The sequence below is a fragment of the Piliocolobus tephrosceles genome, chromosome 6 (assembly GCF_002776525.5).
Source record: "Piliocolobus tephrosceles isolate RC106 chromosome 6, ASM277652v3, whole genome shotgun sequence".
In the NCBI taxonomy this organism is placed as follows: domain Eukaryota; kingdom Metazoa; phylum Chordata; class Mammalia; order Primates; family Cercopithecidae; genus Piliocolobus; species Piliocolobus tephrosceles.
The window spans coordinates 138,828,753-138,844,410 of NC_045439.1; the positions used below are offsets into that span (position 1 = coordinate 138,828,753).

The 15,658-nt window shown below is 36.4% G+C and overlaps 1 protein-coding gene across 7 annotated transcripts in view; it reads right to left on the bottom strand.

Annotated features, from left to right (window-relative positions):
- The window catches only part of DENND4A (DENN domain containing 4A), a 132,353-nt gene that overhangs the window by 78,344 nt on the left and 38,351 nt on the right, over positions 1-15,658 (bottom strand). For all 7 annotated transcript variants that reach the window (XM_023220803.1, XM_023220808.2, XM_023220807.2 and 4 more), the window contains 3 exons: positions 14,300-14,549; positions 3,702-3,771; positions 738-907 (listed from right to left, as the gene is read on the bottom strand). In XM_023220803.1, coding sequence (XP_023076571.1) covers positions 738-907; positions 3,702-3,771; positions 14,300-14,549 — 490 coding nt within the window. The remainder of the gene's footprint in view (positions 1-737; positions 908-3,701; positions 3,772-14,299; positions 14,550-15,658) is intronic.

The following is a 15,658-nucleotide window of genomic DNA, read 5'->3' on the forward strand; positions in this document are numbered from 1 at the left end:
GTAAATATACTTTGTATCATATATCCAAATGACGTCATCAGTTAAATATTTAATAAATGCTTGCTATGCGCCAGGTGAGAGGCCAGGTATTAGGAACACAGTGATGAAGAGACACCCCTCCTGCTTTCTTGATGTATCTAAGAACTATATAGTGCTATTCTCATGTCTCCTTACTATTGAAAGAAAAGGTTATTTTGATTAAAGTTATTTGTTTTATAAAGAGTGGAAGCAATTTTATCAATATTCTCTATAAGAAAATGATTGAAAATAATTACTTGGTAGAAAGTGAGATGAAAATTTAGATAAGGAAATACAAATTCCAGCTTTGGGCAATTCACTGAATTTCTAGGGACATCAATTTCCCTATCCATAAAATGAGGACGTTAGATTTGATAATTTCTAAGGTCCCTTCCAACTATCATGTCTATAATTCTAAACTGCATTATATATTTAATAATGTTACTTTCAAAGCTTCTTTATCACAGAAAATGAACCAATGAAGGATCGTCATTTGATGATGAAAAAATGTTTCACTATAATCACAAAAAAGCATTTAGGTGGATGGGACAGAATAAAAATTCTCTTTTCCTATCTCTGGATACAGTTATTTTAATCAAGTGGAAAAGTATGCATAATGCATTCAATTTAATCAGCTTTTCCCCTACTATTCTTTGCATTATAGAAAACTTGAAAATGTACAAGAAATTTGCAGATACAATTTGTCAAACACATAATACCTTTTCAGCTGAGGCTCCAGTTAAAACAAATGTAGAAAATACAGGGAGAGGGTATTTGCTATTTGATGGCCAACATTCAATGGTTGCACCCATTGGTAAACAAAATAGAGGAACGGATTCTGGTAGTGAGAATGACTCATAATCTTCTTGAGGATATCTACAAATTAGGCCTATAAAAACAACAATAAATATTAAGTCATCATCTCTTGAATTTAGGTACTTATTAGTTCAATGATGATAAAATGCTTTGTTATTTCACACATTTGGAATGCCAAAGCATGACATGTACGTTCATCAAATGACAGTGAATACTTTGGTAGGATCCATAGAGATTTTAATCCTTGAACATTATAACTATTAACTGTTTAATATTTATCAAGCTTCATCCATAAAGGCTATGTTAAAGCTAACAAGAAAAAGATGTCCTACAGAAATGCACAAACATACTTCTAAAAATTCAGTTTGTGGCCACACTACCTTAGAAAGCATACTAAGTTTTTGAAATTTTCAACATGGTTTATTTTCATCTATCTACTTCATCAGCTCTCAATAACTTTCCCTGAGGGGGGCTTTTACACATTAAAATTCATATCCCATAGGAGTATATGTTAACTTCTAGCACAAATACAGGAAAATTACTCATAAAAATAGAAGAGTCACATATTTACAATGTCTTAGCAATAGTACCAACTCAAGTTCAGCTTCTAAACAACACCAGATTATATGAAGATAGAGTTTTAAGTTGCCTATGATTTCACATTAGGAAAACTAATGTTCACATTAGGAAAACGGTCTAGGCATCTTCCACTGAATACATTCCAGGAAGAACCTTGTACCTCATTTTGTGGAAGTAGAAACAGAAAATAGGTTCCCTGGCCATAAAGCCCTTAAAGTCAAGTAGAAATTATCACTAGACATAGCTACAAAGACAAAAAGATAAACTGGGGGAATGTAAGTGGTTGTTGGTTCTGCCACTAGTATCTCTGTGACTTTGGACAAATGACATACTACAGGAGTATGGTTTTCTCATCTACAAAATGAGATGAAGTAGATAAACTAAGGTTCAAGGCAGTTCTCAAATCATTTAATTACATGCTAGCCAGCAAGTAGGTCCCATGAGAATCTGTAGTTAACTCTGTACTACTCTCTCAGGTCATGAGGTAATAATAAAGTCATAAAGTAAGTATAGAAATAGTGATGAAGGCTGGCTGGGCACGGTGGCTCACACCTGTAATCCTAGTACTTTGGGAGGCTGAGGCGGGCAGATTGCCTGAACTCAGGAGTTTGAGACCAGCCTGGGTAACACGGTAAAACCCCATCTCTACTAAAATACAAAAAATTAGCCAGACATGGCGGCATGCGCCTGTAGTCCCAGCTATTCGGGATGAGGCAGGAGAGTTGCTGAACCAGGGAGGCGGAGGTTGCAGTGAGCCAAGATCGTGCCATTGCACTCCAGCCTTTCAATGGCTGCACCCATTGGTAAACAAAATAGAGGAACGGATTCTGGTAGTGAGAATGACTCATCATCTTCTTGAAGATGTCTGCAAATTAGGCCTAGGGCAACAGAGTGAGACTTTTGTCTACAAAAAAAAAAAAAGAAAAAGAAATACTGATGAAAGCCAGTACAGGGGCTCACGCCTGTAATCTCAGCACTTTGGGAGGCTGAAGTGGAAGGATCACTTGAGCCAAGGAGTTCAAGAACAACCTGGGCAATACAGCAAGACTCCATCTCTACTTAAAAAAAAAAAAAAAATTAGCGAGGCATGGCGGCACATGCCACCATGTACTCTCAGTAGTCTCAGCAACTTGGGAGGCTGGGAGGCTGATGTGGGAGGACTGCTTGAGCCCAGGAGTTCAAGGTTGCAGTGAGCTATGATCCCACCACTGCACTCTAGACTACGCAACAGAACAAAGCCTTGTCTCAAAAAAAAAAAAAAAAGTGATAAATTATAGATCCAAAAATATCAAAGGCCGGGTATGGTGGCCCTCACCTGTAATCCCATCACTTTGGGAGGCTGAGGCAAGAGGAGCGCTTAAACTGAGGAGTTTAAGGCCAACCTGGGCAACATAAGCAAGATCCTGTCTCTACAAAAGTTTAAAAAATTAGCCAGGCATGCTGGGACATGCCTATAGTTCAAGGTACTAGGGAGACTGAGGCAAGAGGATACCTTGAGCCCAACAGTCTGAGGTTGCAGTGAGCTATAATCATGCCACTGTACTCCAGCCTAGGCAACCGAATGAGACCCTGTCTCAAAAAAAAAAAAAAAATCAAATGTAAAAGAGAAACTTGAGTCTAGAACTCTAAACACACACACATATATATGTATATGTATATATGTATATATTTTTAAAGATGGAGTCTATGTTGCCCAGGCTGGTCTTGAACTCCTGGGCTCAAGCAATCCTCCTGCCTCAGCCTCCCAAAAAGCTGGAACTACAGGCACATGCCACCATGCCCTGCATAAAAGCAATTTTTAAAAGGCTGAATCTGTTCTCTTGTAAATAAGATCACTATGTTTGATATTTTGAGGTCTCTGAAAATTGGACATTTTGACTATGCATTATAAAACTTCAAATTGGTTTGTAATATTTTTCATTATTATGAAACATGATTTCATGTGAACTACAGCTCTTACTAAATTTAAGTATTAAAGAAATACTAATCTAAAATTAAAATACATTTCCCCATTATTCTGCTGATTTAAAAACTTAAAGATATGAGATATCCTTATTATTTATTTAAACTCAAGGCTTAAAATAAAAGCCCGCCTTATTTTAAAATTAATCTTTCATCAAGCATCCAATAAACATATGAGTGAAGATAAAAACAAGAATCAAAAGATACGGATTGTAATCCCAGTTCTGATACTAACACATCCTAGGCAGGTTTTTTTCTTTTCTTTAACCTTTCTGGGCCCTATAATACACTGATATATGAAGTATTCCATGAAAAATTACACTTACCAGCTTTGTAAGATATAGTGTTCGTCTTTGCCACTGATTTTTTATAACACAAGTATACTGCTGATCCCCACTGGATTTAAAAAAAAAGAAATATTTAATTTTTAAAAGGTAGGAACTTGATAAAAAGGAATCTCTTTGAGCTCTCTAGTATGCATTATCTAAGATGTAGTAACAAATTTCTCTCTGCTAGCTATTTTCAGTAGGCTGTTTTGTCAACATTTTATTGGAATCACTGTCCACTTTTCTTTCAGAAGTAAATTGTAACTTTTTTTCCCTTGCAACAGCAATAGCATGAGGAAAACTCGAGTCTTTTAAACAAAGCTAAGCCACAACCATTTAGATTTTATTCTAAGTCCAAACTGTGGGTATAAATGATAAACTATGAAATATCTACTCAAGTGCATACCTTCGACTCCACAATCTGTTTTAGATATTGCTAGGTTTTTCTGCAACCCTTTATGCCTCAAGAGTTGTAATTTGTTAAATCCACTTCCTTATTTCCTACTTTCTCCAAAATTCATTTCCAAATCAGACTTTAATTACCATTCCTTAAAAGAATAACTTAACTTACAATTTTTTTTTTTTTTTTAATGGAGTCTCACGCTGTCACTCAGGCTGGAGTACACTGGTGCGATCTTGGCTCACTGCAACCTCCGCCTCCTGGGTTCAAGTGATTCTCATGCCTCAGCCTCCCAAGTAGCTGGGATTACAGGCACGTGCCACCATGACTGGCTGATTTTTTTTTTGAGATGGAGTCACAGTGGTGCTCACTGCTACATCCACCTCCCTGGTTCAAGTTATTCTCCTGCCTCAGCCTCCAGGAGTAGCTGGGATTACAGGAGTGCACCACCATACCCAGCTAATTTTTGTATTTTTAGTAGAGACAGGGTTTCACCATGTTGGCCATGGTGTTGGCCAGGCTGGTCTCGAACTCCTGACCTCAGGTGATCCGTCCACCTCGGCTTCCCAAAGTGTTGGGATCACAGGTGTGAGCCACCATGCCCAGTCTCTTTTTATTCTTATTTATCATTACATGCTATATTTGCTTGTTAATGTCTTTCTGACTTGAAAATATGCTCAATGAGGGTAGGGATTTTGTTTTCTTCACCACTATACTCCCAGAGGCTCACAAATAATAGTTCAGTAAGTATTACTAAATAAATATATACATAATTTATTTAAAAGTTTTGAAATAAGAGTAAAATAGTTTTATGAAACACATTCTTTACACAATCCATGCAAATTAAGAAGCGTAATGTTACTGATAATTAAAAGTATATAATAAAAATTTTTATTATTACAATTTAATGTGATTTGTACAACTCTACCCCTACTACCCTGGATTGCGATAATCTCCCAAATGGTCTTCCTCCTTCCACCTTTGCTTCCCGCCACAGTCTATCACTATATAAATGAGTGATCTTTTTAAATCAAATGTCAGAGCATGTCACTGTTCTGTTCAAAATCTCAGTCTCTCTCAGAATAAAAGCCAAAGTCCTTACAATCACCTAAAGGCCCTGATCATCTACCCCCAATTCCAATCTCTTTATTCTCCTCATAATTTATTCTGCTTTAAGACACACCATTGTCCTTATTGTTCCCAAAACATACCAGGAATGCTCCCTCCTTGAGGCCCTTTGCACAGACTGTTCCCTATATTTCAAACATTCTTTGCCTGTGATATCTGAATGATTAACTTCCTTACTGCCTTCAAATATTACTTTCAAATAAGGGCCTCCTTGACCACTCAATTTAAAATTGCAAGTCATTTCCCACTACTCCCAATCCCCTTTTATGCTACTCTAGGTTTCCTTTTTTACTACAGCACTTACCACTTTCTAACTTACTATACTTTAAAAGTTATTTGTTTAAAATTTATTATCATCTATTTTCCTCCACTCTGATAAGTTCTATATTCTGTTATCATTAATACCTAAAACAGTGCCTGGTGCATTATAGGTGCTCCATAAAGTATTTGCTGAATGAACTAATCTTGGAGCAGAGGTTTCTAGGTAGAAGGAATGGGCCCTCATATGGAAGTGTGCCCATCATGACCTAAGAGCTAAAGAGGCAATGACAGCAGAGAAGAGTACATGAGCTACTGATGGGAGATAAGGAAGCCAGATCATGTGGGTCCTTTTAGGCTGTTTTAAGGATTTTGGCTTTTATTACTCTTGGAGATAGTGAAAGCCACCAGAGGGTTTTGAGTAGAAGACAGGTATTATTTGATTTACAGTCAAAAGGTCACTCTGAGTACTATGTTGAGAAGTGGGGGTAGGAGAGAAGGAAGAAAGCAAGTACTCATAATTATTTTGGATCAGTAATCCAGGCAAAAATCACGAGAGTTTGAATACGGGTAGCAACAGTGGGAATGATGAAAAGAGGTCAGATTCTGGGTATATTCTGAAAATAGAGACAAAAAAATACCCTATTTGATTATATGAAGTACAGTATAAGAGTCAAAGACGATGCCAATGCCTGAGTAAAAGGAAGGAAGAAGCTCAACTGAGATGGAGAAGACTGTGGATAAAGCAGATTTGGGGTGAAGATAAGGGGTTCAGTTTTAGACATGTTAAGTTTGAAACATCTATTAGACATCCAAGTGAAGAATTAAATAGAGCTAAGGTGGGTGGTCTGAAATGGACACACAAACTTGAGAGATGCCACCACTTGAGGTATAGATGATGAGAGATACATTTACATGGCCCACTTCCTCACCTCATGGGGTATCAACTCAAATATCACCTTACCAGAGAGTCTTCCTTTCACCATTTTACATACAATAACAAGGCTCCCTCCACCCTGCCTAGTCCTCCCTATCACCCCTCTCTTGCATTTTTTTTCCTCCTCAGCATGTATCACCATTTGGCATATTATATATTTTCTTAACTATTATCTGAATATAATAAAGTTTACTTACAAAAGACTAAGTAAACATTAATGGGTAGCTCTGAGAGACTCAAAGTATAAGCTTTTAGTGTCTGAACTTTGTATCTATTTTGAATGTACAGAGGCCTTTTTGTCGGCTTATTTCTTGTATAATCCTTTCAAGAATGAAATAAGAATTGTACTTACTAGAGTTATTTCTGAATAAAAAATGCATTATATACCTGTCAAAGGCCAAGTGACAAGTAGATACTTAAAGGTCAGGACTAAAACTTTGGAAAAATATCAGTATTACAGAAAATACAGACAAGTTACATAAGTATTTTCATGTAAGAAGCCAAGTGTCTGAATATAAATTATTTTCAAACTTTGGTTTCTCTGATATTTAGTTTACACTCACTTAATAAAGTTCTCATTTATACGTACTTAAAAATCTGATGAATAACAATCAGAGAAGATACTATAAATTGCATTATACGATCACTTAAAAATATTTTATCAAGAAATGACAATCTCCTGAGTATTCAAAAACCTAACAAATCTGTGCTTTTCAACTTTAAGTATCTGTCAGCCTTCCAAATGCTGAATAGCTAATAGCAAAATGTGGTCAAACTAAAGTGAAAGAGAATAATACTCAAATATCTCTCTTATTTAAAACACACAACACACACAAAATAATATGTTTGGCTATCTGTAAATATCTTACTAAAAAACAAAAAACCCTTAATCTTTTATTTTAATATAGTTTAATGAATTATGTTGAGATTGTAGCCTTGGGAAATTTTCTCTTGATGGAAAAATATTAAAGCATTTATAAAAATAAAATCCCAACACAGCAATGAACATAAGCAACATTTAACACACTAATCTACTGGAAAAATATTTTTTAAGTCACATGAATATGTAAAAGTCAAGTAGATATTATGAATATAGGCAAACAAATTTTGGTTTATCAAATGGGTTAAAAAAATTTATAAAAATTGGTTCTCTATTGGAAAGTCCCAACTCTACTTCCCAACAAATCTAATTTGTAAAGATAGCAAGAAAACTTCAATAATAACTTTAGTGACAATAAAAAGAAAACTATATGACCATTTGGATATAGTAGAAACCAGAGAGAATATTCTAAAATGAAAAACAAGGAATTAGAAATACAGTATAAGTTTCGGGGCTCTGTAGGAAAGAGAACCATGGATATTAAAATTAAGAGCGGGGCCAGGCATGGTGGCTCATGCCTGTAATCCCAGCACTTTGGAAGGCCGAGGTGGGTGGATCACCTGAGGTCTGGTGTTTGAGACTGGCCTGGCCAACATGGTGAAACCCCGTCTCTATTTAAAAAAAAAACACAAAAAAACAAAAATTAGCCGCGTGTGGTGGCGGGCACCCTAAATCCCAGCTACTCAGGAGGCTGAGGCAGGAGAATCCCTGGAACCTGGGAGGCAGAGGTTGCAGTGTGCAGAGATCATACTATTGCACTCCAGCCTGGGTGACAAGAGTGAAACTCCGTCTCAAAAAAAAAAAAAAAAAAAGAAAGAAAAGAATTAAAAGCATTTTCCAAATTTTTTTACACACAAGGTTCAGGGTGAAGAAGAAAAAGAAGGAGCCATTGTTCTAAAACTACTTTAAACTCTCTACCAATAAGTATCTACATTGTAGTTCGCCACAGCAAAAACATACTTTCAAATTCTTCCTCTTTCCCACAGAATTAGGTACATGATTTAATTACTTGCTTTGTTAACAATTCTACTTTTTTTGTTTTTTCTTTTTTTTTTTTTTGAGACGGAGTCTCGTTCTGTCACCCAGACTAGAGTGCAGTGGCATGATCTCGGCTCACTGCAACCTCTGCCTCCCAGGTTCAAGCAATTCTCCTGCCTCAGCCTCCCGAATATCTGGGATTACAGGCGTGCACTCCGAGGCCTGGCTAATTTTTGTATTTTAGTAGAGACAGGGTTTCAGCATGCTGGTCAGGCTGGTCACAAACTCCTGACCTCAAGTGATCCAACTGCCTCAGTTTCCCAAAGTGTTGGGATTACATGTCATAGCGCCCAGCTCAATTCTACTTTTCTAAGTAAACTCGCTAAATCAAATGCTGACATTCTTGGACAGTTGTAAAACAAGAGCCATGTGGAAAGAGTATTTAAAAAACACCCATAAGGAGACTGGGCCAGGTGCAATGACTCACACTTGTAATTCCAGCACTTTGGAAGACCGAGGCAGGCAGATCACTTGAGGTCAGGACTTCAAGACCAGCCTGGCCAATATGGTAAAACCCTGTCTCTACTAAAAACAAAAACAAAAAAGACAACAAAAAACAAAAATTGGCCAGGCGTGGTGGTGCACACCTGTAATCCCAGCTACTCGGGAGGCTGGGATAGGAGGATCACTTGAACCCAGGAGGCTGAGGTTGTAGGGAGCTGAGATCACGCCACTGCACTCCATCCTGGGTGACACAGTGAGACTCTGTCTAAAACAAAACAAAACAAAACTCTTAACAAGAGTCAAAAACTAAGGAGATAGTACCAAATTTGCCAAAAATTAGTTATGTGTTTTAAAGCAAGTCAAGCAAGCTACCTGGACTAAATATTCTTATTCATAAATTTCTGCAATTTTAGATCATATGATCACTCTAAGTTCTCATCCAGCTCTAAAATACTGTAATTATGTTCTAATATCAAATCAAAGTCCAAATCAATTAAGGTTATGGTGCAAGGTTTAAAACAAAGTAATTTTCAAAAACTCTTCTCTTAAGCTTAACATGGATTAAACTAGATGCTATTATCATCCTCATTTTACAATCATGAAACAGGCACAGAGAGGGTAAGTTACTTGTCCTAGGTCACACAGTCAGTAAGGGTCAGAGATAGGATATAGACCCAGACACTCTAGAACCAGTCTGTGCTCTGAATCACTAATCTATACTGATTTTAATCACTATGAAATACAGAATAAAGATATCCTTTGCTATCTTATTGAGAGGGTTAAAACCAAATTCAGGGTCCCAAAATTTGTACTGTATCCAGCCACATATCAATACACCCCAGTTTTTCCTCTTTTTGCTTTATCTTAACCCTCAGTATCTCATGTTGCTATATTAAGAGAGGAAAAAAAGTTTTAAAAGTCTGCTTCCTGGCCAGGCATGGTGGCTCATACTTGCAATCCCAGCACTTTGGGAGGCTCAGGTGGGCGGATCACAAGGTCAGGAGTTCAAGACCAGCCTGACCAACATGGTGAAACCCCATCTCTACTAAAAATACAAAAATTAGTCGGGCATGGTAGCGTGTGCCTGTAATCCAAGCTACTCAGGAGGCTGAGGCAGGAGAATTGCTTGAACCTGGGAGGTGAAGGTTGCTATGAGCTGAGATGGTGCCACTGCACTCCAGCCCAGGTGACAGAGCGATACTCCATCTCAAAAAAAAAAAAAAAGTCTGCTTCCCTATACTTCAGAAAAAGGAACATGAATTTTTAAAAAGTCAACTTCCATAAAAACTTAATACATGCTGAAATGTGTATAAAATCTTTACATCTTAGCAAAGTCTTAATTTACATAATTATAATAGGACACTGTAAATATCTGCTCTAACATCATTAGGAAATTAACTTTAGAGAAAAATAAAAAAAAGAAACAAAATCCACACCATAAGACAGGGTGAGAAAAAATAAACTAAAAAGAAATTAAATTTACAGCTAAGCAAAGTAACTTATGCCCGCAATCCTAGTGCTCTGGGAGGCCAAGGAGGGAGGACTGCTTGAGGCCAGGAGCTCAAGACCAGTCTGGGCAATACAATAAGACCCAATATCTACGAAAAAATTTGAAAATTAGTTGAGCATGGTGGTGGTGAATGCCTGTAGTCCCAGTTATTTGGGGGGCTGAAGTAGGAGAATCACGTTAGCCCAAGAGTTTGAGGCTACAGAGAGCTATGATCGTCCTACTGCTGTACTCCAACCTGGGTGACAGACAGAGCAAGATCCTGTCTCTAAAACAAACAAACAAACAAACAAACAAACAAAACAAAAGAAAAAGAAAGAAAGAAATTAAATTTAAAATTTTGTGATTAAAAACCCAATTGTTGGCCAGGCACAGGGGCTCATGTCTGTAATCCCAGTACTTTGGGAGACTGAAGTAAGAGGATTGCTGGAGCTCAGGAGCTTGAGACGAGCCTGGGGTGTGTAGGGAAACCCCAACTCTACAAAAAAATTAAAAATAAGCCGGATGTGGTGGTGCACACCTGTAGTTGATCCAGCAAGCTACTCGAGAGGCTAAGGTGGGAGGATCACTTGAGCCCAAGAGGTCAAGGCTGCAATGAGCCATAAGCAGGCCACTATACTCCAGCCTGGGCAATAGAACAAGACCCTGTCTCTAAAAAAAACAAAAAGAAAAACCCAATTGTTTCTTCAGAGCAGCTGTAGTAGAAAAAAAGAAAAAAAGACCCAATTGTTGACAAAGTTATGAAAAAAAAAAAACACAAAAACCAATATCCTCATATTTTATTGGTAGGAATTTTAATTGGTTAAACCCTTCTGGATAAAATCTTAATAGTAAATATATGCTTTGATCCAGAAATTCCAGGACAAACCATAAGGAAATAATTAATGCAGTAAAGTGCTCAGGAGTTTGGTTCTGGAGTTCTGCAGCCTGAATTTGAACCTTGCTTTAACTACTAATTGAAGGTATGACCATGGGAAAGTAACCAGTAACCACCTCTTCAACTCTCAAATTTTCTTCTTTGTCAAATGGGGAGAAAATACCTATTCAGGGTGGTTATGTGGAACTGAGTTATTGAATGTGAAATACTTAGAACAGTGTATAGCACAGAAGAGCTAAATAAATGTAACTTGTTTTATAGACGATTTGGTTATAAGTATCTTCATAACAGCTTGCTCATAACATTTTAAAAAATCAGAATCTAAAGGTCTTTACAAAAGAGGATAATAAATACATTGTGACACATCCATTTAATACAATAATATTTAGCCATTCAATAATGTATTTAATACACTGATATTAAGTATATTTAATATTTAATAAATATATTAAAATATTATCAACCTCCACAATAAGCAAATGCAAATTAAAATTAGAACAATTTTGTATTATATAGTCAATAATTAAAAAGTCAATAACTGATAACAACCAATGTTGGTGAGGTGTGGGAACCTAGGAAATAGCATTCTCATAAACTATGGCCACTGGGAGTAAAAACTGCCACAGCGTTTTCAGAACAATATTTCAACACTTTCAAAATGGTCTGCATACTCATGGACGCATCAGTTCCACTTACAATTACTTATTCTTCCAGAGACACTCAAATATCTACAGCAAATGCACAGCGTTAATCAAAGCAGCATTACTAGCAATGGAAAAAACTGAAAATAACTTGTATTCATCATTCTGCATTTGTACTTTCTGGAATATTATGCAGTCGTTAAAAGAATTAAGTAGAAAATTATATAAACTGAGAAAGACAGAAAAAAGGCTTATATCAGAATATAAAGAAATTTCCATTATTTGAATAGCATACAATCATAAAAAAAGAATGAAATCATGTCCTGTGCAGCAACATGATGCAGATGGAGGTCATCATCCTAAGTAAACTAATGCAGAAACAGAAAACTAAATACTGCATTTTCTCACTTATAAGTGAGAGCTAAACATTGGGTATACCTGGACATAAAGATGGGAACAAAAGACACTGGGGACTACTAGATGGGGAAGGCAGGGAGGAAAGCAAGGGCTGATAAACCACCCATTGGGTTCTATGCTCACTATCTGGGAGATGGGTTCAATCATACCCCAAACCTCAGCATCATGCAATACATACCTGTGTAACAAACCTGCACATGTACCCTGATTTTAAAATAAAAAGTGAAAAAAGAAAAAGGAAATACAAAAAAATTCAAATTAAAAAAAATCAAGGATTAATTTATTATACATAGTCCACATATGTGAACACAAAAGGTCTGGAAGCACACAAGTCAAATTGCTCATTGTTACCCCTAACAAAACATGGAAGTAGGAACAAGAACCTTCACTTTCTCACTTTCTACTTCATAGATCTATAATTTAGATACTCCCTGCCCTCCAATTTTCTTTAAGTATACATTCCTTTTTTTTTTTTTTTTTTAATTCAAAACAGTAATAAAAGAACAAAGACAAGACAGTTAAGGATCATGCATGGGTGGACTTTGGCTTTTACTAAGAATGAGATGGGAAGCCATTAAGGGTTTTAAGCAAAGTAGTGATAGGATCTGATTAATGTTTTTAAAGGATCACTCTTGTCTATGTGAAGAATACGAGAGAGAGTGCAGAAGTGGAAGAATTGATGAGTTAGATAAAAAACTATGGCCTGCATTTGGCCCAAGGTCTGTTCTTGTATATCTAACCTAAGAATAGTTTTTGCTTTTATAAATAAGGGTTAAAAAAAAGAGATGACTATGAGACAGAGATTGTATGACCTGTAAAACCTAATTTATTACCTAGCTCTTTAAAGAAAAAATTTGCCTGACCCCTGGATTAGAACACTACTGCAATAATCCCATTAAGAGACAATTATGGCTTAGACTAGGGTTATGGCAATAGAGGTGCTGAAAAGTGGCCATGTTCGAGATACGTTTTGAAATTATAGTTAACAGAGTCTACAGAAGAACTGAATGAGGAGAAGATAAAGGTTAAGTTTACTCCAAGGTTTTTCAGTGTGAGTTACTAGAAGAATGGAATTTCCATTTGCTAGATAAGGAAGACTATGGGGATCAGCAGGTTTGGAGAGAAACATCAGGAGTTCAGTTTTGGACATAATAAATTTGAGATGCTCCATTATATGATATTCAAGAAGGGATGATGAATTAGAAAGGTCCAGATTAGACAAATTTAGAAGTCATCCACACATGGCCTGTATTTAAATGATTAGATCACCAAAGGAGTATGTTTAGGTGGTGAGGATAAATGGTTTGAGGACTGAACCATGAGGCACTCCATTGTATAGGGGTGGGGAGATGAAAAGGAACTGGCAAAGGCAGAAAGGGAATGACTAGTGAGGTAAAAGGAAAAAACAAGAGAGTACCTAAGAAGAGAGTACATTTCTTCTTCATGGTACTGTTTCAAGAAGGAAGAAGTAATCATTTATTCATTTATGTAGAAACCTGCTGAAAAATTAAAATAAAGAATTGATCTCTGGATATGACAACAAGAGAAATCTTGATGGAGTAAGGCTGACTGGAAAGAGCAAACTGAGGAATGGGGCAGAATATACTCAACTCTTTCTAGAACTTTTACTGTAAAGCATAATGAAATGCGGCAATGAAAGGAGAAGAATATGAGATCAAGAAGTTTTGCAAAGATAAGAAATCTTTGCATGTTGGAAGAAATACGGAGGGAAAAATCGATGATTTACAAAAAAGTAGGGAGGACTACTAAAGCCACGTCCTCAAATAGGTAAATTGAAATGTGGGATCTAGTCCACAAGTGGAAGGATACTCATTGCTTTTGTAGTGGGTGGGGGGTGGGGGGAATTATTTTTTTAATTAAAAAGAAGAGTTCTTTGTAGTTTCTTTTTAAAGTACAAAGTACTTTCCAAAAAATAAAATATCTAACATCTTTAAAAACACATTTTTCAATTCTGTAATTATACTATGCTGTTTTCAAAAAAAAAAAAAAAATTTAAAATCATGCTCTTTTCATCAGTGGTTAATGTTATCAGTTCAAGTAAGTCACTTACCATACTGTTATTGAGATTCTTGTCGACTTTGCAGAACGTGTGTGGTGGGCTTTCTCCTTTACTGGGTATAATAATACATATATCAGTGACAGCCAATGTATTCTGAGTCATGTTTTCAGAGGCTCTTCGGTAAGTGATATAAATTCTTTGTGATGAGGTACTCCCACTGATATTTGCGGGGCGTCCATAGGGAGTACTCTGAATAATTTCACAACCCTGTTTCAATCTTTCCTTCCAGTCATATAAAACCCTAAAAATAAATTTTTAAAAATAAATACACAAATACACAAAGCACTTTAAATATGAAAAGTAATAATCTCAGGCATCATCAACTGATCCTTAAATGTAGCAGTGTGGTAAAAATATTCCAATCTTACTGCAATTTTGAAATGCACGGTCTTACATATATTAAAGAACAACTCTTTTCCCCACCAAAAACTTTGTTTTAAGGAAAAATTCTGATAAACCACTGTTTTTGTTAATATAAACCAGAGAAAGGCACAATTAAATGTGAAGGTACCTGTTTTGGCACATCATTTAATATAGTTATTAATTTATTTTTTGTCTCTAAAACAAGCATCTTCTTTAGAAAAAGCAACTAGCATTTTGGCCAAAGTTAAAATTTTACAAAAGGTTACTTGCCCAACTGTGTAGAGTCTGCTTGCACACTTTTATCTCCAATACTTTCCTTAGCTTTAAGAGAGAGTTTTAGGCTAAGACAATCTAACTTCAAATCCATCCTTAATCAAAAGTCTGGGTGAGGCAGTAGGCTTTTATTTTTTCTTTGTTGGGGAAAAAGCGTAGGCTTTTAGTACAGGGTGGACCTGGCATTCGTTCATTAAGTTTTCAATATTTAAGCACTTAGGGACACTAAAAAAAAAACACAGTGCTTAAATAATATTTGTTTATTCCCTCACTGAGTTCATTGATTTGTACTTTAATGCCAAGTCCTTAGCACGAGTAAAAAAATAAAAATAAAATAAGCTATATATTGTTTTTTTGAGACGGAGTCTCAGAGTCTCACTCTGTCATCCAGGCTGGAGTGCAGTGTCATGATCTTGGCTCACTGCAACCTCTGCCTCCCAGGTTCAAGCAATTCTCCAGCCTCGGCCTCCCAAGTAGCCGGGATTATAGGCGTGTGGCACCACACCCAACTAATTTTTGTATTTTTAGTAGAGGCGAAGTTTCACCATGTTGGCCAGGCTGGTTTCGAACTCCTGACCTCAAGTGATCTGTCTGCCTCAGCCTCCCAAAGTGTTGGGATTACAGGTGTAAGCCACCGTGCCCAGCTACAAATTAAATGTGTTTTTGTATTTGCTATAAAGCTATAAATTAAATGTGTTTTTGCATTTGCTATAA